At 33.8% G+C, this 27457-nt stretch overlaps 2 protein-coding genes and 1 long non-coding RNA gene across 4 annotated transcripts; 1 reads left to right on the forward strand and 2 right to left on the reverse strand.

Annotated features, from left to right (window-relative positions):
• Positions 1-111: 111 nt before the first annotated feature.
• On the reverse strand, positions 112-25393 carry LOC115889463 (F-box/LRR-repeat protein 7-like). Its single transcript, XM_030909449.1, has 3 exons — positions 25376-25393; positions 3742-4071; positions 112-1270 (listed from the first exon to the last, which is right to left on the reverse strand). Exons 2-3 carry the CDS (start codon positions 4045-4047, stop codon positions 395-397), a joined length of 1182 nt encoding a protein of 393 aa, XP_030765309.1. The 5' UTR covers positions 4048-4071; positions 25376-25393; the 3' UTR covers positions 112-394.
• LOC115889464 lies at positions 16176-18748 on the reverse strand. 2 transcript variants are annotated; one of them, XR_004051454.1, is made up of 4 exons: positions 18232-18748; positions 18073-18159; positions 17780-17898; positions 16176-17710 (listed from the first exon to the last, which is right to left on the reverse strand). It is a non-coding gene; the product is annotated as an uncharacterized LOC115889464 (long non-coding RNA). The 2 variants fall into 2 exon arrangements; XR_004051455.1 differs by having other exon boundaries at positions 16176-17728.
• On the forward strand, positions 19326-27457 carry LOC115889462 (protein Spindly-like). Its single transcript, XM_030909448.1, has 6 exons — positions 19326-19730; positions 19783-20041; positions 20100-20462; positions 20523-20668; positions 20725-20940; positions 26972-27457. Exons 1-6 carry the CDS (start codon positions 19483-19485, stop codon positions 27366-27368), a joined length of 1629 nt encoding a protein of 542 aa, XP_030765308.1. The 5' UTR covers positions 19326-19482; the 3' UTR covers positions 27369-27457.

The following is a 27457-nucleotide window of genomic DNA, read 5'->3' on the forward strand; positions in this document are numbered from 1 at the left end:
TAGGGTGTTGCATTTCAAAAAACATATGTTATCTCCGCCACACTTTTTTGAAGCACCTTGTATACTCTATCATAATTTTAAAATGTGTATCTTAACCTTCCCTATACATTTTATATTTAATTTTTTTTGTAAACCTCGAAACAAATGAGATAATGAACTTTACTCTATCGTTGACTCACTGTACAAATGGCAGCTATTCTGGGCACCTGTCATATAATTAGTAAACTTAATAACCTTGGTCGATAAAACCCGGTTAAACTTCTCGCAATACCAACCGCACAAAGCGACAGAAAAAAATGGATGGATAGGTATTATTTCATGAATTTACTGCTCGAATAAACGCCAGACCAGACAGAGCGTTTTTTAATTTACTTCATGACATGTAAGTCAAAGTTCAAAAGGGGACTGTTTTGTAGGCCAATTTACCTACAATAACTTTTGTGTTAGGCATTTGGCTAGCTATCAAATGTTGTAACCTGTCTAAAGTATCAAACGTAGGCTTATTAGGTTGCTTTATATCTTCAAGAAGATGTACACTGTTTGGTTGTTCCAGAACATTTTCCACGTATGTTAAATATGTTGGCAAAAAACCCCAAGTAAAACTGTTAAGACTGTGTTTTAAAGAAGTAACACAAGAAAAAATTCGGGTATTATAGAGAGCTATATAATATCTATGTGGGTATGGGACAAGAGTTAAAATTTTAATTTGATTGCACAGTTTTAGACCTTGATCAAAGTCACATTCAATACGAACTTTCACTAATTCTAACCTGTTAAGATTTTTTAAAGTGCTTATATTTTTCAAGATATCAAATAAATAACACTCTCGACAATCTTCTAGTCGTAGCGTTTCTAAGGTGGTTAACGATTTGATAAAATTATCAGCAAAACTCTTAGGCAAATTAGCGCATTCGCCTAATGATAAATATTTCAGCGTTCCGTTCAGACCAATTTTACAATTTTCCAAATTTAAGCTGTTTAAATTTGTTACTCCAGTTAAAGACAGGCATTGTAGTTTTTTTGACAAATTAAGCGAATCGCATAAATTGTGCATTTCTCTATCGCAATGGATCTTCAGTTCAGTAATATTTGGTAAGAGATTTAAAAAATCTAATTTTATATGTCTTCCTGGAAAACCGCAAATAAAGTTGGCGTTGAGGCTGGTCAAATGCGGGTTATACTCTGGAATTTTTTCCATAAACGTTACATTAACTGGTGCTATCGCAAATTTTCTTAGTTCGGTCATTGTCTCAAGAGCTAGTAGAAGATCCTAAAACAAATAAGAAGCGTATTAAATAAAAGCATAGAAATGAAGAGCACACGGGAAAAACGATAAAAGTCCATTTTTGCTAATTTTGGTTTTAATCCATAATATTTTCCGTCTTAAAAAGCTACACGTTTTCGTGCCTAAATAAACGGGAATATCATAGAAACAGAAGCATTTAATTATACCACATACTCGGAAAAAACGATCGTCCATGCGTAATTTTAATTAAAAAAATGCTCTCCTGAACATTTATTGTTTTTGGACAATCATCGTTTTTCCCGTGTGTTCTTCAAATGATTTTAAATTATACTCATAACAACTTAGATTTAATAATTAATAACCCTTATAATATTGAGAAAAAAAAAACGTGGCGCTTAAGACAGGGGCGCCGACTTTTATAAAACTTCGTGGGTGCTCATCTGATATTGGTAAATGTAACAATATCCAGATTGTTACATTTGTTGTATTTATTACATATGTAACATACATAACAAAATTAGGAAAATACTATATATCAATTTATGTAAATTTTTCAATTCAGAATAAGTCGTAAACTATTAAAAATAGGTAAATGAGATACCTTATAAAAGTTGAAGAATGTTGTAAAATCTATTAGAAAAAATGATAATACATAGAATGTGCTATTAAAAAAATTGCGATTTTTAATTTTAAGTAGTTGAAATTCATAAATATATCTTGAACACCCTGTAGCTTCCAACTAAAATATCTTTTTCTACGACTAGCCTAGAAAATGCAGTTTGACACATGTTTGACACACGAAAAACTCGATCTGAAATTGACGTTTTGCAAACTGTCGTGTGCTAAGGATTTAGCGCACAATTTAAAATCTTTTAATTAAATTATAAAATTCTGAAATCAGAAAATATATTAGTTTTCTATAGTAAATTTGGCTTAATCAGACAATAAATAATTATACATTATTTTATAATAAATTCTAATAAAATATTAATTCAAAATTATTTAAATACAAGGTCAAGTTTTCTTTAAAATCTACAAAGTCCAGTAAGTAAAGATTCTAGAAAAATTCCAGAACCCGTCGAAGGTGGCCTCATTTTCGAGGTCAGGAAACAAAATTCCTTAGAAAAAATGCATCAATTAGAACGCACGTAGCCATCCTAAAAAACGGTGGGGACAATAGATTCTTCGAGAGAACCCACACCGGTTGTTAGGTGTTGATAACCACCGGTGTTTCAGTCGGTGTACCGGTGTTTATCTCGACATCGGTATTCATCTCAACACCGGTGTTTATCTCGACACCGGTGTTTATCTCAACACCGATGTTTATCTCAGCACCGGTATCGCGATGAACACCGGTATCGGTGTCGATGGTGCCGTTTGTTTTTTTTAGTTTTTTAATGTAATATTTTTTAGTTTATTTTACAGCTACGAATTTTTGTTTTTTTATGTTTTGTTTTGTTTTCTATTTATTTTTGATTAAACAATTGTTTACTTTATAGTTGTTTATCTGATGCTTTCACTTTATTTTAGTGATTAGTCTGGCAAAAAAAATATATATTTAAATTTGAAAACTTTAAGTTAAAGTCGGTGCGCTTTAATAAACGATAAAAATAAAAGCACCGATACGACATTATTATTATCAGGTTTATTTTGAACTTATTAATTAACATTATTTCTTCTTTAACCCGTTTATCAAACACCGGTGTCGATATCAAAACCAGTGTCGTGGTCAAAACCGGTATCGAGATGAACACCGGTGCCCAGACAAACACCGGTGTCGGTATCAATACCGGTGTCGGTGTCAACACCGGTGTCGGTGCCAAGTGCCAACACGGGCGTCGGTGTCGACACCGGAACACCGGATAGCTTATATTTGGCCACCGGTGTTAAAATGGGGTTCCGGTGTTTGGAACAGGCCTACTTATAATGCCGGGTCCAGACCAAGGCGACAAAAAATAAACACGATTTTGGGACAAAAACAAGAAAAACTTGTCACAAAAAATGGAGACTTCTGAGAAGACAAACTTGAGACAAATTGTCCACACCGCAATGACAAAAGTACAACAAAGTGAAAAGTTTAGTTGTTGCGAATGAGTTTTATTAACCATGTGTAATTTCACTGGTCTCTTACTGGTGGAAGCACACGCCATCCACACTGCGCCGACAACTTGTCGCAAAATATACAAACAAAACATAATAGACACTTTGATCTTTACCGACTCGAGACGGGACATTGAAAAGTCTCCGAATTTTGAAACAAAACAAAAATGTCGCAGAAATGTATTGGATTTGTCACAACTTTGTTGTAAAACATGAACGTTTCTGTCTTGTCACTGTTTTGTCTGCTTGGTCTGAACCAGGTTAACTATTCTTGGTCTGAACCCGGCATAAGAAACCAATTAAAATTGGTCGCGTCTTAAAAAAATCGACGCAATATTTTTAGATATTGACCTCCCTACAATAATGACCACGAGCCGCCACTGCATGTTACTTACATCGAATAATAGAAATTCGCAATCTATTATCTTCAAACTACACGTTCTTCGTTGGCATAAGAAATTAGCCATACTAGGAATATTCAGACGATATCCTGTCAATATAACGGATCGCCATAATATCGGGTCCAGAGCTAGATCTCTCCATAGTTTGCAAACTGCGCAGCAACGGAGCACATCTGGAGAATCCAACCATTTAAAAACCAGTGGCAATGTATTATGGGATATCCATTCAACGATCTCTGAATCTTCTTTTTCTACCATTTTTTTCCTTCTCACTGCTTTTTTATTATTCACCGTGGTCATTCTATCTTGAAATATTAGAGTAACCTATAACAAGTTATTTAAAAATCTTTTACGTTCTATAGCTAAACAATTTTATTTTTCAAAAATATGGTTTTTTAAGTCGTTAAAAAAGGGTAGGTAGAGCAACAAAATGAAAAAACAAAATAGATAATAGAAAAACTATTTAAAATACAAACTAGAAAATACTAGAATTGCCCCAAGACATATAGCCGGATGGGACTACCCTGTCCGTCATACCAGACACCCTTTACTCCTTTACTGTCTGTGGTCGGGTATCACAGGCAGGGGGGGGGGGGGGGGTCTTGGCTTAACCGCCCGAGGCAAGAGGAGACGACCTCAAAAAAACCTAAATCTTAAAAAAATTTATTACATCCAAGTTGTTTAATTTCTTGTTACTTACAGGCAACAATAGTTTTGATTATATGAATTACATGTATATTGAAGTAAACGGCGTCCAGTTGGCTTGGAAATGACTATCGATGACATTTCCTATATAATTTTCAGTGGCGGCTCGTCAGGGTAGGCAAGGTAGGCGGCGCCTACCCTAAGATTTTGGCAGAATTTAAGCGATTTATTAATCATTACATTATTTACTATTAATGTTGCCAATACATAATAATACTGTTAAAACACGGAAGTGTGTTTTAATAATCAATATTATTTTAATATTTGTGGTCTTGTATATTAACGATATTAACATATTAACTACCGCTGGCGTACGCTGACCGCTGACTGTGCCGCTGCGTTAAGGTGCGTATTCATTATACGAACGAACGAACGAACGATCGAATGAAAGTGCGGTATATTTAGACGGAGACCGAACGCATGCGGCCGTTCGTTCGTTCGTTCGCTCGACCATCCGTTTCGAGTCGGTACAACAAAGGCGTTCGCGTCCAGTCTTCTCGTGCGGTTCTATCGTACGGTCTCCGTCCATACCACTAGCGAACATTCGTTCGTTCGGATAATGAATACGCACCTTTAGAAAACAAAATAATTTTGACCGTTGGAGTGCCTTTGTTCGGCGATTTCTACATCGCCTACTATCAGATAGTCTTCTGTCTCTGTCTAACTCATCGTGCGGTAACGATGCGACGTAAGTCGGAGTTGTATCATATTAAGGCGGGGCTTAGGCGAAATCTCCGGTCGCCTTCGCATGAAGTCGTGGAGACTCGGTAGGCTTAGATGTTAAGGGGATATTCCGGATATTTCATAAGGAGATATATCACATTTCGTTAAGGGGATGTTTCATATGATTCATTATACGTAGCATTTAAAACTTCTATATGAAAATTCAAAAACCGTTTAAAGTAAATTGGAAACATTTTTCGGGCTTGTCGGAGATTATTAAAAATTATATAACCGGTTGTATTTCAGAACACGCCACAGAAATAAAAGAATCCGAAATAAAAAAGCGCGTTATTTTATTCGGTGCAAGAAGACGATACAACAGATATTACAGAAAAGTCTCTGTGCTATTTCAATTCTATATGTTAATAAAAGCGGCTAAGTCAAATATCTTTGCGAATTTTGTTTTATGAAATATTAGATAACATTGTTATACATTTAGAAATAGGGTTTGCAGATAGGTACTCGTATGTCTCAATTATTTTTATTTATCTCTTGCGGATCCGAAATTTAGAGAATCCTATAAAAAATTTCCAACGCATTTAACATCTCATTTAACAAACTTGTTATAACAATGTGATTTAACAAACAAAAAATGTTATTGACCAACATAAATTAATGAATAAATTGCAGGTATTAATAATAGATATGATAATTTCGAGCATAAAATAATTTAAGGAGAATAATCCTGGAAATATATTTCCATGCGATGTTCATTTCAAGCCATTGCTAACGCCGTTTTTTTTTTCGATCATACGGTATATTACCGCATGACGAGTCTTACAGCACAATACACGTCAATGAGATAGAGGTAACGTTATTTTACCTAGTTTTATTATAGTGTTTGTATCATAATAATGTGGATTAATATCAATTATAGGCACATATATCTTAGCTAAGAATACTGATGATACTAAGCTTTATGTTTTATCTTTTTCTCTTTAGAAGAAATATGGTTTGTGTCGTAGAATACATTACAGTATTTAATATTCTGTACTTTGATATTCTTTTCTTAATTTACTGTAATTTCTTTCCTGTAATGCTCCTCTGAATGCTCCGAATCTTGATAATATGGTGAAGATTCATTTTGATCTTATTAGATTTATACACAGACCAACTTAAGACTTAAGTTAGTTTGTGATTTATATTAATAAAGATATTTTTTATAAATTTTTTTATATCTTAATACCTACTATACATAAGTAAGCTTCAAGCTTTTGTGGTTTGGAGAATAAATGTTAAGATATCTTTTATACTTGCATATCCTGCTTCCACTACGAAAAATATTGTTTATAAATCATATATGCTAAGAAAATCACAAAAATTACGTGTAAAAATAGAAAAATCTTAAGGTAGCAGAAAGATTAATGCAATATATGTATAAGCAGAACTAAACAAGGTACCGCGCGATTATATTGCTATTCCGCCGTTATAATTACGGAGGCTAAAAAGTCTTTTTAATGGCTACGTTATAGTTTTAATGGAATGTTATGAAACCTATTATAAACATGATATGGAAAATATTGAGCTACAGCATTGTTAAAAAAAAAGAAACTTGGACACGCTCCTTTTAATTTCCGAGTTTTTAATAAAGCACTTTTTATCAGATTAATTGCGAGGCGCTTAGAATAAAAGGGATACAATTAACTTTTTTCTAAATGCAGATTTAAATCATTTAGGTACCAATTTATTTGATATAAAATGGAATTAAGGAAATTCTCCAGTGGCACTAATTTAAGTAGAGTAGAGTGTAGAATTTACTTAATTTCCTTTTATACTAAATAAATTGGTATCTAAAGTGTCTAAATATGTACTTAAGTCCATTTAGAACAGAAATGATCACTTGTATCCCTTTTATTCTTATAAGCGCCTCAATTATAGCAATCTAGAGTTTTATTTCTATTTCATTTTATTGACTATGAAAATACATAATAAGCGTTCACGTGTTGTGCGAAATATTAAAAATAATAATATAAATAATACCGTATGATCGAAAAAAATTGGCGTCAGCGATGACTATGAAATGAAGATCGCTATCATTTCATATGAAAATTTATATGGGAAATGTCATCGATCGTCATTTCGCAGCCAAATTTTTTTTCGGACGCCGTTTTTTTCGATCATTAGGTATATATTGACAAAAAACACTGAAAATCACATTATTTGTTTTCTACTGACAATAATTCGAAAATAAACTGCAATCTGGCAACATCGAGGATGTGCGCATGCGAAGTATCTGTGACTATATGCAGCAAAAACTCGTTTCAAGATCAGCCATCGGATCCACATTTTTACCCATAGAGAAAGATAGTAAACAGTTATATAAACTTTACCAGTTTGGTAATGGTGTGGATCCGGTGGCTGACTTTGAAACGAGTTTTTGCTGCATATAGTCGCAGACACTACGCATGCGCACATCTTCGATGTTGCCAGATTGCAAGTTATTTTGGAATTATTTCCAGTAGAAAACAAATATGTGCTTTTCAGTGTTTTTTTTGTCAATATATACAGTATGATCGAAAAAACGGCGTCCAGTTGGCTGGGATATAACGATTGGGATATAACGAGGACATGTCCCATATAAAATGACAGCGATCTTCATCATAGTACGCGCGGTATGTTATTATATTGTTAAGGTCAAGGTGCATTACTGGTTGCATAACCGCAACGTGCATTGAGGAACCTGGCGAATTCGACAGAAAGTAAAAGAAAATTACAGAATTCTTTAGAAAATTCCAGAAACCATCGCCAGGGGGTATATAAGGCCCGCGCTTTGACAGTTGGACAAGTCTGAAGATAGTCTGAAGTCTGAAGTTTGATAATACCGCGAAATACCGTTAGAGTAATAGTAGTTGCATAAGTTGTGTTGTAAATAGTATAAGTTGTGTGTACAGAGTGAAACAAATAAATTCGTTAAGTATTTTTTATCGTGAGTTTAAATAGTGGGACCCACGGAATCCGTAACAATTGGTGTCGGAAGTGCGATTCAAGAAGATTTTAAGAAGAAATTAAGTGGATTGGAAGATTTTTAGACCGGATTAGAGTATTTTTATGGTTGGTACAAGGGAACAAGCGAAGAAAATGGAGGAAGTAAGCAAACTATTAGGCGATTTTATGGAGAATATGAGAAGGGAGAAAGCAGAAGAACAAGAAAGACTCCGTAAAGAACGAGAAGAAGAGCGAGCCCGATTAGAAAGAGAAATGGAAGAGGAAAAACTACGACGTCAACAAGAACAGGACCGGCTTGAGAACATTTTCGAGGATTTGAAAGTTCAACGACAACAAGAGAAACAAGAAGAACAGGACCGGCTTGAGAAAATACTGGGTAATTTGGAAATTCGTTTGGAGGAGCGACGTCAAAAAGAAAGACAAGAAGAACAGGACCGTATTCAGAAAATTTTCGAAAATCAAGGAATTAGACAAGAACGGTTGGAGAAAATTGTTGAAGATTTAAGTGCGTCGCCAGAAAGAAAAATTTGAAGATCAGGACCGTCTTAAGAAAACTTTGGAAAATCAGGAATTTCGACTACAGAAGAATTTTGAAGACCTGGAAAAACGGCAGGAAAATCAACTTCAAGAAACCGTAGAAGATCTTGAGGAACGCCTTCAGCAGAAGATAGAAAGATTGGAGATGGACCTACAGAAGACCAAGGTACAAGTAAAGACACCTGGCGTTCAAGGAACAGCGAACCTTAAGGCCCCGACCTACGATGGACAAACGACCTGGACGATGTACCACCGCCAGTTTGAAGCAGCCGCCGCTGCCAACGGATGGACTGACCAGGAGAAAGCAGCGGCACTTGTCATCGCGCTGCGTGGCCCTGCCCTGGAACTGCTGCAAACTATTCCTGCAGCCCAAGAGCAGGAATACGAAACTTTGATTGCTGCACTGGACAGAAGATATGGCGACCAACATCGACGTCAACTTTACCAGGCCCAGATTAAGACACGCCTGCAGAGGTCCGGAGAGAGTCTGCAGGAATTCGAAGCAGACTTACGTCGGCTGGTACACCTGGCATATCCAGAAGCACCGGAAGGGTTTAGGGAGGAACTCGCCGCCCAGTGTTTTATCAGCGGACTGAGGGACAACGAATTACAGAGGGCGCTGCAAATATCGCGGTTTTCTACAAGCAGTGAAGCACTGGTCAGGGCGCTGGAAATCGAAGCTGCTTTTAGCGCCATCCCTAGACCGAAGATAAGATCTGTAACGGTCGAGGAACAGCCCGGAAGTTCTCACATACGTTTGGAGGAGATGTTTAGTAAACTATGTGAGTTACTAGTGAACAAGAGTAGCAACAACACCCAGACAGAGAACCATAGAAGATCACAGGATATAAGGTGCTATAGATGTGGCAGGAATAGCCACATCAAACGGGATTGCCGCGTTCAAATGCGATCCCGTTCACCATCCAGAGAACGTAGGCACCAGGAAAACTAAAATCAGTCAATACTAAGGGGCGAGTATTGACTGGGGAGAACAGAGCCCCCAGGATTTTTTCCATTAGGAGTCTGGGAAGAATCGCTGACAGTTTAGTGATCGACGGGAAGGTCAATGGTAGGAGAATCCGAATGACAGTGGACACTGGCGCTATGGTATCGTTGGTGCGGGCTAACTCAGTGCAAGGATTGAAGCTGATGCCTCTGGGAAGAAGAGTGTGTTTACGTACAGTTACGGGGGAAATGGCCGTTGTACGGGGAGAGGCTATCGTCGAACTGAAGTTAGGAAATTTGAAGTTTCAGCATAGCGTCTTAGTGGCAGATATTGAAGATGACTTCATCTTGGGCATGGATGTGATTCGTCAACATGGATTTTCGTTCGATCACCAGAGAAATATCTTAAATATTGGAAATGAAGAGTTCATGTTATCTCCAGACGAGGGACCAGGCAGAATGGATGTAAGATCAGCGGAAACTGTGATGATACCTGGTGATACCAAGAAGACTGTGTTCGGGAAACTAGAGAAAACCGCTGGGTGCCGTGTAGGACGGGTACAAATTATCGACAACGACCTAGATCGACGACGAGCTACCTTGGACAAGAAAATGAAACATCGCGAAAGCACTATCAGAATAAGGAATTTTAAGCTTAGAACTGACGAACCATGGACGACGATACAATTGAGGAAAGATCAAATGGAAGATCCAGACATCGGAGCAATACTACGGCTCAAGGAAGGTAACGGCGAGAGACCACCGTGGCAGGATATTGCGGACAGAGGGCTCGTTTTCAAAGCTCTCTGGGCTCAGTGGAATTCACTGGTGATTGAGAATGGATTGTTAAAGCGCACGTGGGAAAGTGCGGATGGCAGGACAGTAACAACTCAGTTACTGGTACCAAGGAAGAAAGTTACCCAGGTATTGGAAGAAATTCACGGTGGTAAAACTGGAGCCCATCTTGGGGTAAACAAGACCTTGAGCAAGCTGAGAGATCGCTTTTACTGGGTGGATTATTGCGAAGATGTCAAGAAATGGTGTCGACAATGTAAAATTTGTGCAGCCAGCCAAGGACCAAGCACTCGATCTAGGGGAAAAATGAAACAATATAACGTTGGACTGCCATTCGAAAGAATCGCTGTTGACATTGCAGGCCCATTCCCTGAAACGCACAAGGGCAACAAGTACGTTTTAGTGGCGATGGATTATTTCAGTAAATGGCCAGAAGTTTTTGCCATTCCAAACCAAGAAGCATCGACTGTAGCTGAAGTATTAGTCAATAATGTCTTCAGTAGATTTGGAATTCCTTTAGAGCTTCACACTGACCAAGGAAGGAACTTCGAGTCAAGACTGTTCCAGAAGATGTGTGATCTGCTTGGTATTCACAAGACTAGGACAACAGCTTTACATCCGCAGTCTGATGGGATGGTCGAGAGATTCAATAAGACCATTGAAGAACATCTCTCGAAAATGGTGGATGAACATCAAAGAGATTGGGATCAGCATATACCACTATTCCTAATGGCATATAGAAGTGCAGTTCACAACACCACCGGACTTTCACCATCGAAGATTTTATTTGGTCGAGAATTACGGTTGCCTTGTGACTTGGTGTTCGGATCACCAGACGACAGCACCACGAACGTAGAGGACTACGCGGATGAACTGAAGGAAAGGTTATTGGGAATTCATAAGGCCGTGAGAAGTAAGATTACGCTAGCCAGTGACCGGATGAAAGCTCGTTACGACCTCAGAGCTAATTCTACGGGATTTCAACAGGACGATATGGTATGGTTATATAACCCACAGCGCAAGAAAGGAAGGTCCCCAAAGTTAAATCCAGCATGGGAAGGTCCTTATTCAGTCATCAAGAGGATAAATGATGTTGAGTACCGGATTCAACGCAGCCCTAGAAGTAAGATGAAAGTAGTTCATCTGGATCGATTGAAGAGATACCAGACAGGAAACCTTGATCGGGACGATCAAATTTGAGAAGGGGGCAGTGTTAAGGTCAAGGTGTATTACTGGTTGCATAACCGCAACGTGCATTGAGGAACCTGGCGAATTCGACAGAAAGTAAAAGAAAATTACAGACTTCTTTAGAAAATTCCAGAAACCATCGCCAGGAGGTATATAAGGCCCGCGCTTTGACAGTTGGACAAGTCTGAAGATAGTCTGAAGTCTGAAGTTTGATAATACCGCGAAATACCGTTAGAGTAATAGTAGTTGCATAAGTTGTGTTGTAAATAGTATAAGTTGTGTGTACAGAGTGAAACAAATAAATTCGTTAAGTATTTTATCGTGAGTTTAAATAGTGGACCCACGGAATCCGTAACAATATTATTATTTTAATATTTCGAACAACACGTGAAACGTGAACGCTTATTATGTATTTTCATAGTCAATAAAATTAAATAGAAATAAAATTCTAGATTCCTATAATTAATCTAATTGCTCTAGATTATTATGCTACGTGCTTTATTAAAAATTCGGGAAATTAAAAGGGATGTGTCCAAGTTTTTTCTTTTTTTTAAATTTTTAAATGCTGTAGCTCCATGTCATGTTCATAATAGGTTATTTTTAACATTCCATCAAAACTACGGAGGCCTTAAAAGGCCTTTTAGCCTCCGTAATTAAAATTGTAGAATCAGCTTCAGCAACATTTACAGTTACCTTGTTTAGTTCTGCTTATATATTGCATTCATTTTTCTGCTACCTTAAGATTTCTCTATTCTTACACTTAATTTATGTGATTTTTTTAGCATAATATGATTTATAAACTATATTTTTCCTAATGGAAGGATGGAATAGGATATGCAAAATTAACATATTTTAACATTTATTTTCCAGACAAAGCATAATATAGATTAAGATTAAGACATAACAAATATTATAAGAAAGATCTTAATATAAATCACAAACTAATTACAAACTAATCTTAATTTGGTCTTGTATAAACACAGGTATAAAACCCTTATAATCAAGGATAAAACCACAGATAACACATAATCCAGATGGCCATTGCTTACGGAACAGCATGTTTTCGATGAGACAGTTCCCTATTAATGACACAGAGGGCGCCTATAGCCAAATCTAATAATATTTTTAAAACGAACAAATTTCGAGCCACACCACGGCCACGCGATGTGAAGCGACGTAGCCGGTTGTTCATATTTATAAGCAAATTCCCGGTCAAACCCAGGAAAATGTATATTCGGACTTTAATACTATACAATTGGATATGAAAATACTAGTCGCAGTGGATGTTTGAAAGTCAGAATTTCTAGATGAATATATATGCTATTTATAGCCATGAAATTTATAATTTAGATTTTATTTTTATTATTTGTCTCTTAATATTCATTAGCTGAAAATAAGGGTAAAGGTTATCTATATAGTAATAAATAAAATTTGGCACATAGGTTCCTTAAGTGATGTAAATGAGCACTAAGAGGGATTTTTGAAAATTCGACCACTAAGGGGGTGAAATTAGGGATGAAAAGCTGCATAAAAATTTGTTAAAATCTGGTTTAAGAGTATGAAATTTTTTCACGAGTGCTCCTTGACTGACATGTAATTGAACACTAAGGGGCAATTTTTGGAAATTCGCTCGTTAAGGGGGTGATATGGGGGGGTACTTTTGTATACAAAAAAGCATGTCCTAGGACTACGAAATTTTGCACAGAGGTGCCTTAAGTAGCAATAACTTAACAGTTCGATTATACAAAGCGATTTTAGGAAATTCTTCTACTAAGGGGTGAAACTGGGGGTGAAATTTTGCATATTTTTTTAAAATTAGTCCGAGGAGTTTGAAATTTGGAAATTGTTAATTAAGCGAGGGAAAGTGAGTACTCAGAAACGAATTTTGGACATTCATCCCCTAAGAAATAAGGGATGAAAATTGGTATAAAAATTTGTCAAAATCGGTTTTAGAAGTATGAAATTCTGCGTAGACGTTCCTTATGTAACTTAATTTAGCACTAAGAGGCAATTTTAGGAAATTTTCCCTCTAAGGGGGTGAAATGAAGGGTGAACGTTCTGAAAAAAAATCTGTCCAAAAATCAAGTGATGAAAGTTATACTCAGAAGCGAATTTTGGGCATTCATCCCTTAAGAAATAAGGGATGAAAATATGTACAAAAATTTGTTAAAATCGGTTTTAGAAGTATAAAATTGTTCGCAGACGTTCCTTATATAAGGTAATTTAGCACTAAGAAGCAATTTTTCGAAATTTTCCCTCTAAGGGGGCGAAATGAGGGGTGAACTTTCTGAAAAAAAATCTGTCCTAGAAGTATGAAAATTTGCACAGAGGTTCCTCAAGTGATGAAAGTGAGTACTCAGAAGCGAATTTTAGGCATTCGCCCCATAAGAAATTAAGGGATGAAAATTTGTACAAAATTCATTAAAATCGGTTTTGGAAGTATGAAATTTTGCGCAGACGTTCCTTATGTAACGTAATTTAGCACTCAGGAACAATTTTTGGAAATTCGCCCTCTAACGGGGTGAAATGAGATGTGGACGAAAAAAAATTGCTTGTTATTGCTAAATTACGTTACATAAGGAACAAACAAGAATTTCATACTTCTAAACCCGATTTTAACAAATGTTTGTACAATTTTCATCCCTATTCCACTCTCTTAGGAGATGAATGTCCAAAATCCACCTGTACAAAATTCCACACTCGTAGGACTGTTAGTTTTAACTAACAATTTATTAAAAGTGCAACTATATAAAAATTATACAGGGTGGCGCCTCTCATACGACTCAGGCTCCAAGGAGAACGACCAGTTCGTATTGAAATGAAAATTTTGTGAGCATATGTAAAGTTAATTCTGCGCACGTTTTAAAAATATAGAGAGTTCTACAGGGTGTCCCCAAAAAGTTACACATCAAATTTGTGTTTTTTTGTAACGGAATACCCCCTTTATTAACTAATTTTTAGATTCTAAGAGAAAAATAAAGGTGTGTTTTATTAGGGAAGTATATGACTGAAATGTAAGGTTTTTAGACTTACTTAAGATTTTGAAGAACAATTTTAAATTTCAAGAAAAACTACCTAAATTGGAATTTACTCTATTGCACTTTAAATCAAATTAAAACCTGACCCATAAAGTTATACAGGGTGGGGCAAAATTAATGTTGAACATTGGTATAACCTGTATAACTCCTTTAATACCCACCCTGTATAAATCCTTTAGTTTAATTGAATCACCCAGAATATTATTCCGATATTCAATGGGAAATTCATGTCACTTCCAAATACTATTAAGGTTGCCGGCCTACCCCTCAAACAAAGATTTTCCTAGATATTTTCATTTCTATGATTTAGTGTGAATAGATCTTTATTATTTGATAAAATCTAGGGTGGCTGTGATATGTCTGACGTTACTTCAACATAGCTGTCAAATTAGTTCAACTTTAGCAACTAGTTATTATTTTGTGTCAGTTCGTCAGTTGAAACAAAAAAAAATCTAAGAAATTTTCCGAAAATAGAAACTTATCCTACATCAGAAAGAATTGATATGATTCTACTTTTAGATTCAAATTTTTGTTATATAATTATACATTTATATCTAATTTTAATTCTGTGATAATTAATATATGTTTTAAACGTATGTTTTTATTACAGTATTTTATACTACATCCTTTAATTTTTGATAAATTAACACAGCCACCTAGATTTTTTTCAAATAATAAAGATCTACTGACGCAAAATCATAAAAATGAAAGTATCTAGGAAAATCTTTGTTAGAGGGGTAGGCAACCTTAATAATATTTTGAAGATATATGAATTCCCCATTGAACACGGAAATAATATACTGGGTGTTCCATTTAAAATAAAGGAGTAACTTGCTTTTCAAAGTGATAAATGTTCAATATAAGTTTTGTCCCACCCTGTATAACTTTTCCTGTCACATTTTAATTTGGTTTAACATATTATGGTTATTGTAACTAAATATCAGGCTATACAGGATAAATTACAATATAGATAGCTGTTATTGAAATTTAAATTTTATTCTTCATTTTCACAAAATGTGAAATATGTCAAAATCCTTACATTCTAGGCACATGCTTCTTTAATAAAACACACCTTTATTTTTTCCTGGAATCCAAAAATCAATTAATATATAGGGTATTCCATTACAAAAAACAACTTTAATGTATAACTTTTTTGGGGGACACCCTGTATAACTATATATTTTTATAAAATGCTTTCAATTAATCTATATATGCTTCATTTCCAAGCCCACTCCCACGCCGTTTTTTTTTCGATCGTATGGTATATTCAATAATTGCATTACTTATAATTTATAACAGTTTATGTTCACTGATTCATTTATAATTTATATCCACTTAATTACTTGATTTATCCATCATAAACTTTGCATAGATAAAGAAATAACGATGGACAATTCTTAATGTGTTAAATTATACCGTATGATCCAAAAAAAAAGGCGTCCGATTGGCTTGGAAATGATGGTCGATGACATTCCCCATATAATTTTACATATCAAATGACAGCGATCTTCATTTCATAGCCATCGCTGACGCCGTTTTTTTTTCGATCATACGGTATATGGTAAAAGCCATCGATCACCATTTCTAAGGTAACTTAACGCCGTATTTTTACATACAAAATGTGCAAAAAAATTCTATATGAATGAACTCACCACAATTTTCTATCCACTTTGTACATAAATTAGGATCTCTTGACGCAGGAAACTTAAACATATGTACACCTGATTTCCGAGAAATCCCACAATTATAAAATTGGCACTTATTACCAGACATTTTAATAATAATTTTATTATCACTAATCACACACAGTTATAATCAAAGACAGTCAAAGGTAAATTACCCGCCTTTTAAAATATCCGTTAAAAACAAAAGACAGTAACGACATATCTAAATCTTCTATCTTTGTCGCATATGGTTCGTTCCTTTATTATTCCGTGATAAGGGAAGGAATAGAGATTTTCTATGATAAGTGGTAAAGCTAGGTTTTCATATGTACAAATTTGAAAAACTTTCCAGGAAATTCGGTCATATTATTTTCATTAATAAATTGTTTATCATAAATAAATTTATTAAAAAAAAAATTTTTGAACGAATATTCAAATTCTAAACGTTTCAATTAACAAAAAAAATTGGCCAAGTGCGAGTCGGACTCGCGCACGAAGGGTTCATTATCATTGAATGTACCATTCACACATTATCTATACAACATCAGACATTATATTATTGTAAACTTTTTTCCGATTTAGCTGAAATTTTGAATGCGCTTGTAAGTAATTTAAAAAAAATGAAGAAATACATTGCTAAAAATTGTATTAATCAATAATAAATAAGTAAAAATAAATATGTAAAAATATGTAAAAATAAAAAAAAAGATTAAGAAAAAGTCACCTTGCCTACGATTCGAACCTGCCTCACTACGTCTCAACGCCTTCAAATCCTAACGCCTTTAACCACACGGCCACTCGAGGACTTGAATATTCTGTGTAAAATTCTTACTTAAACGATAATGTTTAGTGAAAGTACTTTTTTATTTATAAACATTTATTTAATTCTGTTTTTAGTATTTGTTCTTATAGCGGCAACATAGATACATTATCTGTAAAATTTTCAACTGTCTAGCTATAAAGTTAGTTAATAAGAATTAATAGGTGTAGCATATTTCAACATTATTCACTGGTTTTAAAAAGATCAAAAAATATGCATGTGTGTTTATAGTATAAATGAATTGCTCCTTACGTTAGTTCTTATTGATATAATAGCAAAAAAGTATAAAGTATAAGCGCAATTTTATTAAAAATATGTTATTCTAAGTTAGAATAACATAGAGTTAAAAAAATATGTGTTACAATTTCTAACACATATATTTTTTTAACTCTAATGTTCTAAATTAATTGTTCAAAATATAATTGTTATTTTTTTCCTAGGAAAGATAAAACTTCATTAATTTTCATAAATAAATTTATTTCTATTAAATTTTATAGAGCAATATGTACTACAGTTTTATTTCACATTTTGTAATACTGCTTCGGTGCGGTGCCCCATTGCTATCTGTGAGTTCATTCAAATTATGAAAAATCACTACTGATCTAGAAGATAAAATGTACCTAAGTACCATAATATTATAATCAAAAATGACTAATTTTGTAAATTATTACCTATAATGGTTAGATGAGATGCATGTAAACTTCTTTAGGCTGGTTTCTTAAAGTTAGGTGATTAATTATCTTCGCATCGTCATAGGCTCTAATCAATTGTAGATTATTCTTCAATCAACCTGAAATATGTAATATTATTTACTTTATATCTATGAAAAATTATCATTTTCTTTATGAAAATTTTGAGTTTAAATTTAAATGTGATTAGAATAAATATACGTCACTAATTAACATTTTATCACAGGTAATATTCTATATTACTTTATGTTTACTTTTGTGAAAATATTACTTACCTATAATATTTAAACGAGTTCCTGAATGTACAATTTTACTTGTTTATCGCGATGCCGAGTTCTGAATCTTGTATTGGTTGTCTAAAACTGTTTGATTTTGCTTAGTTATATTGTATCCTATATTTTATTAAACAAACTCAAAATAATGTTTATAATTACCTTCATCAGCCTTTATACCATTAAAAGTCATTATTATCAGTTATTATTATGTAGTATGTAGTTATTTCTTTGAGTTATTTGTTGTTGTTTGTTTTCAAAGATCATTTTTGAGGTTAATATCATATGAAACTTTTCGTAATTAGGCAACTGGTAAATGACGTGTGACGATAAATTAATAAAATAATAATGTACGTATTAAGTTAAATATTTATATATTAATTTAACATCCGGTATTACCTAACATCCATATCTATTTCATGTTTATAAATTACATAATTTTTAATTTTATATATTCATAATGAAATGAAATATATTTCGATATAACGTTTGGCAACCACGCAACTGAAGTGCAAGCGACATCTGTGCAAGAGAAGCAAAACCTCCCAAAAAAGTTAGAAAAGGAATCTAAAAATTTCAGATTATTCAAACGTCACTCCAATATTTTTCCAAATTGGAGTGAAATTGGGGTGACAATTTTTAACACGTAAGGAGCCATCTGGATTATGTGTTATCTGTGATAAAACCCTTATAAGATCAAAACTCAACCTTCACCATATTGTCAAGATTTGGCATTATAGGAAACAAGAAATTACAGTAAATTAAGAAAAGAATATCAAAGTACACGATATTAAATACTAAATAATTTTGGATATCAAGATAAATCTGAAATTATAAAATTAATTATAAAATTTGCATTATTATTGATTAACACTGAAAAAAAAAATTTTCAACTGCAAATAATTCGAAAATAAACTGCAATTTGGCAACATCGACGATGTGCGCTTGCGTAGTATCGATGATCAAATGCAGCAAATATGGGCTTCAAGGTCAGCCACCAGATCCACACCTTCACCCCCAGTTTTTATTACTTTCTCTGTGCCTTTACCCTTTTCTTTACCTAAAGAATTTATCATGAATTTATTCAACAATCAGATGTAGTGTAGAATGTATCGCATAGGTGTATTGTTACCAAAGATATTTTTATTGTTACACTCAGAGTTACACTTTACTTGCACTTTACACTCTTTGTTACACTAGTAGTCTACACTTAGTGTGGCTGCACTGGTATGAAATTGTCAATAATGTCAATAATGTCAATCATTTGTCAATTCAAATTTCAAACTAACGGAATTGAAAAGGTTATGGACAAAAGGGACAAAAGTGTTTAAAATTTAAAAACAAACTTTATTTTTTATTAATATTTTTGATATACTATTAGTAGCAGTTAGTGGTGTCAACCTTTGTGATACTATGGATAACGAAAGAACATTTATATCAGAGGACTATGAAGGACTTTTACTCCAATATAAAAGTTTGCGACAAGAATTAGATGTGGTAAAACAACAATTACACGACTCAACCAGACAGGCAAAGTTAAGCGAAACATTATTAAGAGATTATCAAAGTGAAATTGAACTCCTTCAAAATGGTGATCGTAATGAAAAAGAAAAATTGGAAACAAAAATTGTCAATCTTGAGGAGGCAATTAATAATTTAAGGTAATACCATTTACAATTTTTTAATTTTTTTTTTAATTTTAACGCTATACAGGTTGGCCCATTCTGAAAAATTAACAAATATTGAAGCCAAACTAATAAAGAAAGAACAAGAGAATGAGGACTTAAAAATTGAAATTGACCTATTAAAAAAGTCAAACTGTACAGAAAATGATGGTGAATTATCGATGGAGTTTGAAGAAGTATTAAGTTTAAAAAGTGCGAATGAGCTTCTTAAAAAAAGTTACGAAGAATTACTTGAACACTATGCATCCTTACAAAATCAGCATACAGAAGTCGAAATTCTTCTAGAAGTAAGAAATTTTATTAGTTATTCATGGTAGTATTAATAAACTTACTTTTAAATTCCAGCAACATAAAGAAGAAATATCTCAACTGAAAGAATCATTAGAAGTGAAAAGAAACGAAGTTGCAGAAAATACTGTCCTAATAGAGAAACTTAATGATGATTTATTTTGTGTCAGGAAAGAATTAGAAACCTATAGAAGCAAACCTCTAGATGAAGGTAGCAAGGGCAATTCTTTATTTGCAGAAGTGGACGATCGTCGTGTTTATCTGCAGAAGACTGTAAACAATATGAAGACTGACTATGTCCGAATAAAACAAGAAAAAATGCAATTTGTTAAACAGATATCTCATTTACGCAAAGTAAATGCCGATCTTCAAAGTATGTGGCGGAAAGATTTAGAACAAATTGATGAGGATAAGCAAATGGTTGTAACAAGTTTTAATTAAAAATAGATTTTGATTTTATGTTTAACAGAAATACTTTAGGTTGTAGATTCTCTAAATAATAACTTAAAGATTCTTCAGGATATGATTGATGAACAGAAAGCAGAACTGGAACAAAAGGCGGGGAGGTTAAATGACAATTTATCACCAGAATATCAATTCTATCAAGATGTGATTAAAAGTAAAACGTAATATTGTTGTATCTTTATTCAATTACTGTTTTATTACCTATATATTATTTTAGGAAAGAAGTATATGACTTACAAGAAAAGTTGTCGAAAAAATCCCTTGGTGAATATTTGTTAACAACATCACTAAACAAAGCCAATAAAAAAATTAGGCAGCTTAAATTAAAAGTAATGGAATTCGAGGAACAGAGGCAAAACTTGTCTGAAGAGCAGACCACTTCTTGTGAGCCAATTGTTGAACATAGACACAATCCTATTTATGGAATTGATAGGTACACCATATTGTTTTATATATATTACGGTTAAGGTCTGATGTCCGGTTAATGTCGACATTACCTGGTTAATATCGGGAATAACACACAACAAAACAACCAAAAACATAACCAAACCCAAACATTAACATGTTAATGTCGACATCAACCAGACATCGGACTTTAAACGTAACATATTATACACTCAGATGCAAAAAAACGCAACAGCAAAATTTTTAGTCAAGTTTAAAGTGCCACATTTTCTATTTTAGCCCTATTTTCATAATTTTTTTACCAAACTACCTATATAGATATATCTATTTTAATTGGTAAACTCAGTTTTTAAAAAAGAACTTGTATTTGGCTTATTATACAGGGTTAATCGAAGGGTTGTTTTTACCGTAACTTTAAATCACCCTGTGCATTAATTTTGTGAGTAAATTTTTCTTAAAGTTATTTTTCAGTTAGAACCATGACTTCTAAGCATTTTGTTTTGTGGCACATATCAATACATGCCTTGGTTAATTCTTAAGAACCAAATGAATTGAACTTACCACCAGCAATTTGCAATTTTTTCAATAGACCATTCCAGAACATGTGACTTTGACAGATCCGCCATTTTCTCTGGGAGACATACAAACCATTAATTTGCATTCATTTCTTTGTTTTTAGTCTTTTATAGTGTTATAGACATATTTTCTTTAATTCCCAATTTTCATTATCATATATTGCGTCACCGACAGAAGAATAATATTAAACATTTTTATGTAAAGTGGTTAGGCTTTCGGTCCAGGTTTAACTCATGGATTGATGTTTCAGATATTATTTAAAATTTATAATTTGGAAACTTTATACTATTGAAATGAACACATATTAGTACGTATTAAATCCCATGCTAAAATGGGTCGTGAGTTACTATACGTGTTAAAGTTTGGCCTTCACTGGGAATGGGTATATCGATTGGTTGGAAAAAAGATAGGATGAAGGTCCAGAGATCCTCAAGAAAACCACCCCCAAAGGTACATTTTTTATGTTTTTGCAATTTTCTCGGTAACTATTGATTTTTTGGAAAAATATCAAGAGGCCTCATTTAAATAAAAGAAAATTTCCTATCGATTGGTGTATACAAAGTTCATAATCACTTGATTAATAATCGAAGAGAACGGTAATAAAATTAGGATAAAAATAAAAAATGTGACGAGCTAGACTAATATTACCTATATTAATAAAAATAGAAATTAAACTTCCAATGATCTGATCATTTCGAAGAAAAGTAACTATTTTGAATGTTTCCAGTTATTTTTAAAACTAATTTCTTCCTTTCTATGACTTTGCAACGCTGCTATAAATTTTCAGCCGCACCGCAGCGCAGTACGCAATCATTATCGAACGCAATAAGTTGAATGACCAGAGTAGACGATGACCAAAATCCGACATATTAAGCTGTATATTGAGTCATACAGAAAACTCAGATACAGCTGAAACAGCAGAAATCGGAATCCCTCAATACTTTGATAGCGTAGTAGTCCATGGTGGTGGTTTGATACATCTTTTAAATCCCACTTCCGACACGATCTCTTTCGAAGACTATGTAAACAGATGTTTTTTGACATACATATTATCAGAATTCAAAAACACCCCTCAGTGGCACATAACGTGGGATAACTATCCCACGGGATTGATTGGAAAATGTCAATTAAGTCGGACACAAGAGAAAATCGTGGTACCAGTGCCAGGATCAAAATCAGTTCTACGACGAAAATACCTAAAAAATGGTCTGAATTTCTTCGGAACTTGGATAGATAAGCAACATTTTTTTTTTAATTTTCAAAGAATGTCGGTTATTCTGGACTTTTTTGAAAAAAGGTAAAGAGAAAATATGCTTTATTTATCGAGATCTACCAGCCCTGAAAATATTTACACTTATTTAAGACTCACCCTGTATATTAAAAGGTCACATTTTACATAAAAAATCATATCGTGGGCGTACAGCGAAAATCCAGTAAGTCACATTTTTGGTTGAATTGGATTAAACACACCACTATGTCCAGTTTTTCATGGTCTTTTACATGAAAAACCCATTCCAACAAGTCCAATTTCGGCATCCTTATAATATAAGGATGCCTACTTAATGGTTTTTTCATGTTAAAGACCGTGAAAAACTGGACATAGTGGTGTGTTTAATCCAATTCAACCAAAAATGTGACTTAGTGGATTTTCGCTGTACGCCCACGATATTATATTAAAGATAACACAACTCAAATTAGCGTCGCTAATATATCATATATGCGATTAAATTTTTCATTTTCTTATAGTTTTAATTTTCTAATTATTTTTTTATTAAACGCTAACAAACCTGCATCTATTTTAAGTTTTAATAATATTTAGTTCTGAAAGTTAGTTCTTTCTTTAAGTACTATTATAAGGGAAGGATAAAATATAGATTAATTAATTCACAAAGATTAATTATGTACACAAATAAAAAATAGTAAGATTTCAGGACTTTATCATTAACAGTAGCAACGCTGGCCGTATTCCGAAAACACGTTGAGAAGACAGTTAGCAGGTTTACCTCCCATTCTAAATTTTTAGGCGGGATTCGTTTTGTCGCTTCTCTCGATTGTTTTTCTCTGGTTTTACTTACTGGAACCTTGGACTAATGTGTTTACATTTGGACAACGTGAAAATGAATTGGGTTGTGACCATTTCTGGAGGATGCATCCACATTATCCTAAAAAAGCGGATCGGCGCATCGGCGTAACGATCTTGAAACGATTTCCAGTAATTCTATTGGCTGAAAAATTCATCTGTCAGAAATTTTATCTGTCAAAAATTTCAGCCAATAGAATTACTGGAAATATATTCAAGGGGGTTACGCCGTTTCTAGGATAGTGTGGTTGCACCCTGGACTGTTACAGTAGGCGCGTTTGGTATTCACGATATCGATCGTTCGTTTATGACATCCAGATGTAAAGCCAAGCCCGCACTATAGACGGGTGGAGGGAAACTTGTCGGGTAGAGGGTGAAGGTTAATGGGTAGAGGGTAAATATACCTTGTATGCAGTAGTGGACGGAAAATTATTAAAACAATAACCAATATAATCAAGTTCATTTGCAAATTGTAGCTCCAGTGAGTGTCTTTAGTATCATGCCCCTTTCAAAATTTGCCAGAAGGTGTCTGCTCTGTGACAATTCTTATGTGAATTTTGTAAATATGGAAAATAAGAAGATGTGGGTGTATGAGTATAACTTGCATAGAGACCATGATGGAGAATTTTTGCGAGTTTACAAGAAAATGCAAAATTACCCTGACAAATTTTTTAATTATGCACGTATGAGTGTAAAATCATTTGATTTTCTACTTAATAAAGTTCAAGAAAAATTAGAAAGGACGTCTACAAACTTCAGAGAAGCAATTTCTGCAGAACAACGCTTGTGCATTACAATTTTTCTTCCATTTTTAGACCAAAACTACTTTACGCCTGGCTGAAAATAGCGAACACGACTGATACTCAAGCGGCTCGCTTGGCGAGTTGCTTTGTGGCTTAAGTTGGTGGGGGATTGCACTGCGGCTGGTTTGGTTAAAATCGCATGTTACGGAAACATACCTCGCGGGTTACTTGGAGGATCGCTTGGCGGGTCGCTTGGCGCCTCGATACCCACTACCCTTCAGGTAACTTGCACTGCGGCCTCAGCTTAAGGGAAGTAAATCTCAACCGTTCGGTAAATAAAATCATAGCAATCGGACGGTGATCTTTTTGCTCGGAGAATTTTGACGGAGCAAACAGATTAATTTGAATTAACGAGGTTAAATTTCCAAGTAATTACTCTTATTTTTGTTGCTTAATGCAAAACCACGTACAAAACTCAAAAAATAAATTACTGGTCCTTTTGTCTGTGAACGTTGAAAGATTTTAATTGGGAATTGGGATTTCAAACTTGTCACTTTTCCCTTAGCGATCCGAACATTCCAAACCGTTCGGTAATTTCAGGTTACTCCATTCAATCCTTTGATAAAAAGACTAAGGAAGGAGCATATCAAAAATCTTAGGTACACCGCGATGGGCCTCAAATATGGCCGACTTAAATTCCGGTTTATCAGTGCCGTTCTAATTTTATTTAAAAAATGTAAAACTATGATGTAGGGTAGACGTCGGGTAGACTCAATAATTTGTTATTTTATTTTACGTTGTGAATAAATGTTGGTAGTTATTAAAATTGTTATAAAAATATATAATTCTAATAAAAATAGATAAGTTATAATAAGTATTTATTAACACAAACATCCGATACGCTACTGAAGCAGGTAAGTCAAATTAACGTATCAAAATTCGTTGACATCTGATCTTTGACAAGTAGTAAATAAAAGCTAAAGAAAATATATAATTTAGTTAATTTAAGTGAATTTCATAAATGATCGGTTTACTACACGTATGTATATTATATAGTCACTTACTAGCAAAAAGTTGTTCCATTATTTCACTCAATTTTTGCCGAGATCTACCGCACGCTACACAACCAACTATTTTAGAGTCTTTTTCGATAAATCGCGATAGTTACAAATAACATAAAATAAGCTCCGTAAAGACTGACAAATCCACAAAATTTCAAATCAAATTCAAATGTGTCAAATGAATCGTCAAACAGAACTGTCAAGGATCCCCACCCTAGAGAGCTTTTTCCGCCCACCATGCATGAATACATGGATAGCATTATGCTCCTTCCTTAGTCTTCTTATTCAAAGATTCAATCTGTGATCACGTGACAAAAAATCCGTCGACATCTGGATGTGATTACCGAACTTGGCTTGTTTGTGTGCCTCCCAGCAAATATGACCGACCTGTCAATGACGTCATTTCTGGAATAGTCTATTATGGCTTTTAAGGTTATTTTTTAATATGACGAGGTATAATTCATATCAAATAAACTTTTAGTTACGCGATTAAGCTCGACCGGTACAGCGTTGCCCACTTTTACATATTTTCTTTTAATTAAAATATTTTAGGAAACAAAAATAAATTAATTATAAATATATTAACAGTTACTAATTACATATACAAAACTCACCTTCTTAACAGCATTTAAGGGGCTTAAAATATCACAACACAATTCATTTAAACCAAAGACTCGTAATACAAAACTAAAGTGTCAAAAAGAATGATAATGTCAGGAAATAAATAAATAAATGTGGCAACTTGACATTTTTACAGCAGAGCTACCATTTGAATCCGCAGCGGGAAATTTAAATTCCAGTTAGTCAGCCCGGCGCCGCATATGTCCATGGTTGGCAAGAATGAATTTAAAAATCGCGCTCTTGATTATTGCCTATCACAACACAATTCATTGTACCCCTGCTACCATCTGCCTTACACTTATTTCGACCAGTATGTCTAAAACGTTCCACTGATGAGTGTGTAGTAGGCCAGCTACATATTCATAATTTCGTCCAAGAGGAGCAACGGCTTTTGCAAAATCTTCGACACCGAAAACCCATATTTAATCGTATACAAAATGTAATTATCAATATGATATTACGAAAATATTCACTAAAGCCACCTCGTCATATTAAAAAGAATATCCAAAAACAATAATAATTGAAAAAATTGCAAATTGTTGTTGGGAAATTCATTTTGCTCTTAGAAATTAACCAATGAGGCATGTATTGATATGAGCCAAAAAACAAAATGATCAGGAGTCATTGTTTTGACCGAAAAATAATGCTTTAGAAAAATTTATTACGGGAATTATTGCACAGGGTGTTTTAAAGTTAAGGTAAAAAACAACTCTTCAATTAACCTTGTATAAAATAAGCCAAATACAAAAGTTTTTAAAAAACTAAGTTTACCAATAATTAAAGTACATATATTTATATACAGTTTACTAAAAAGTTCGTAAAAAAGACTAAAAATAAAAAAAATGTAATACTTTAAATTTGACGATTTTTTTTTTCCTTTTTTTGCATCTGAGTGTATTTACTTAGGTATTGCGAAACTATTAATAAAAAGACTTATTTAGAAAACTTTAGAATCTTTAAATAAATACATTATTTTAGTGTACCATTGCAGAAAAGTTGCCTAAAATCAAAAGAAAATGTATTAAGAGTTGATCAAAATGAAGAAACTTTAGATTTAGATACTTCAAAGCATAATCACTCAGTTGATGCATTTAACATCTTCCATAATCGAAGAAGCAGAAGAGAAATAGAAAGAAAAGAAAATTACGATTGTCCAGCACCGGACTTTAATACAGAAGTGCATACAAATTCCTTTCAGAGTAATGATCTAGATATCACTGCTAGTGTAGAAGATAAAGAAAATAAAGATGTCTATGAGAATATGTCAAATTTAAAGAAGAAAGGAGTTACTTTTAGTGAAGATACAACAGAGGGCTCAGGTCCAGCGCGAAGAAATTGTACGCTAATTGTTTCGGCCCCAAAGAAAATGTTTTAACTTGAGTCGCAATATTTTCATGTACCTATCTAATTTTATCATGTTTGATATTTTTTTTGTTAATGCTTCATTAAACAGATTTAACCAAT

This window comes from Sitophilus oryzae, unplaced genomic scaffold (genome assembly GCF_002938485.1).
Source record: "Sitophilus oryzae breed Bouriz unplaced genomic scaffold, Soryzae_2.0 scaffold_815_pilon_pilon, whole genome shotgun sequence".
Classification (NCBI taxonomy): domain Eukaryota; kingdom Metazoa; phylum Arthropoda; class Insecta; order Coleoptera; family Curculionidae; genus Sitophilus; species Sitophilus oryzae.